General features: G+C 66.7%; 1 protein-coding gene across 1 annotated transcript in view; it reads right to left on the reverse strand.

Annotated features, from left to right (window-relative positions):
- The window catches only part of MNEG_10272 (ATP-dependent RNA helicase DDX6/DHH1), a gene marked incomplete at both ends in the record, with an annotated part of 4164 nt that overhangs the window by 803 nt on the left and 1817 nt on the right, over positions 1–1544 (reverse strand). The window contains 5 exons of the mRNA XM_014041255.1: positions 41–88; positions 325–429; positions 789–824; positions 973–1224; positions 1430–1528. Coding sequence (XP_013896709.1) covers positions 41–88; positions 325–429; positions 789–824; positions 973–1224; positions 1430–1528 — 540 coding nt within the window. The remainder of the gene's footprint in view (positions 1–40; positions 89–324; positions 430–788; positions 825–972; positions 1225–1429; positions 1529–1544) is intronic.

A 1544-nucleotide genomic window follows, 5' to 3' on the forward strand; every position in this document is an offset into this window, starting at 1 on the left:
CGGCGAGGCCCAGGTGGCCGAAGCGCCCGCTGCGGCCCACGCGGTGGAGGTAGGTCTCGCTGTTCTTGGGGAAGTCAAAGTTGATGACCTGGCGGTCGACGGGTGTGGTTTTGCGGGTTTGCAGTGTTTCTGTTTGTGTGTGCGTGTGTGTGTGTGTGTGTGTGTGTGTGTGTGAGAGTTGGGGTGAGGGTTGCACGAGGGGGCGCGCAGAGGACAGCGTGCAGGTGGCAAGGGCGTGCTGGGGTGGAGCTCTGAGGAGGCAGGGGGTTGCAAGCACGCGCAACGCTGGCCGTGTTGCCGTGATATGCACGACCGTGTGCGCACCACGTTGACGGACTGGATGTCAATGCCGCGCGTGAAGAGGTCTGAGGACACCAGGTTGCGGCACAGGCCGTTGCGGAAGTCGTGGAACACGCGGTTGCGGTGGGCCTGGAGCATCTTGGCGTGGATGTAGAAGCAGCTGCGGGGCGCGCGCGCGAGTGAGTGCACGAGAGCGCAAGGGCGAGCGTGATTGAACGGGAGACAAAACGCGCTGGTGTGTGTGTGTGTGTGTGCATTGAGCAAGAGGTTGCGGCGCCTGGCATAGGGGGGCGTGCTGGAAGCGCGGACAAAGGGCGGCTGCCGCGCTCGCAGAGCCTCCCAGAAGCTCGATAGCACCGCGCAGGAGGGGCCGCCGGCGACTGTGGGGCTCCTGGCGCAGGCCAGCGTGCGCAGGCGCCAATGCTTTCGCGTCGCACCTGTACCCTAGCTCTGTGATCTTCTTGGCCAGGAGCTCTACGCNGGTTGACGCTGTTGCAGAAGATGATCGACTGGTTGATGCGCAGCTGCGGGGAGGACGGCGGGGACGGCGACCGGCGCGGGGCGGGAGGAGCGTCAGCGGCGGGTCTCCCCGGCACGTGGGGCGCCAGGGTGCGCCTCGAGGAAGGGGGGCGGCGGCGCGGCCGGCCCTCTGTTGGGGCAGCAGGGCCGCACCTTGGAGAAGAGCGTGTTGAGGCAGTGCACCTTCTGCCTCTCCTCCACAAACGCGTAGTACTGCGTCACGCCCTTGAGCGTCAGCTCGTCCATCAGGTTGATGATGTAGGGCTTGCGCAGGAACTTCTCCTTGAACTGCTTGACCGTGACCGGGAAGGTCGCGCTGAACAGCATGATCTGGCGGTCGTCGGGCAGGAACGAGATCAGCTGCTCGATCAGCGGCTGGAACTCGGGGGACAGCAGCTTGTCGGCCTGCGGGGGCAGGGGCGCCCGGCGGGGCGAACGCCAGGTTCAGTTCGGGCGCGGGAAGGGCTGGGGGTCAGCGGCGCGCGCATGCGCCCTGGACTGCAAAAACTGAGCTTTTTGACGCAACTGGGGACCAGGCAGCGGCGCACGGATGTCTCTAGGCGCATGGCAGCCCCTTGGCGCATGGCCCCAGGAGCGTGTCACCGCCCACCTCGTCCATGACCAGGACGCGGCAGTTGTTGAGCTTGCACACGCCCTTGCTGGCCAGGTCAAGGATGCGGCCGGGCGTGGCCACCACCACGTGCACGGGCTGGGGGGGGGGGGGG

This window comes from Monoraphidium neglectum, assembly GCF_000611645.1.
Source record: "Monoraphidium neglectum strain SAG 48.87 unplaced genomic scaffold scaffold02250, whole genome shotgun sequence".
In the NCBI taxonomy this organism is placed as follows: domain Eukaryota; kingdom Viridiplantae; phylum Chlorophyta; class Chlorophyceae; order Sphaeropleales; family Selenastraceae; genus Monoraphidium; species Monoraphidium neglectum.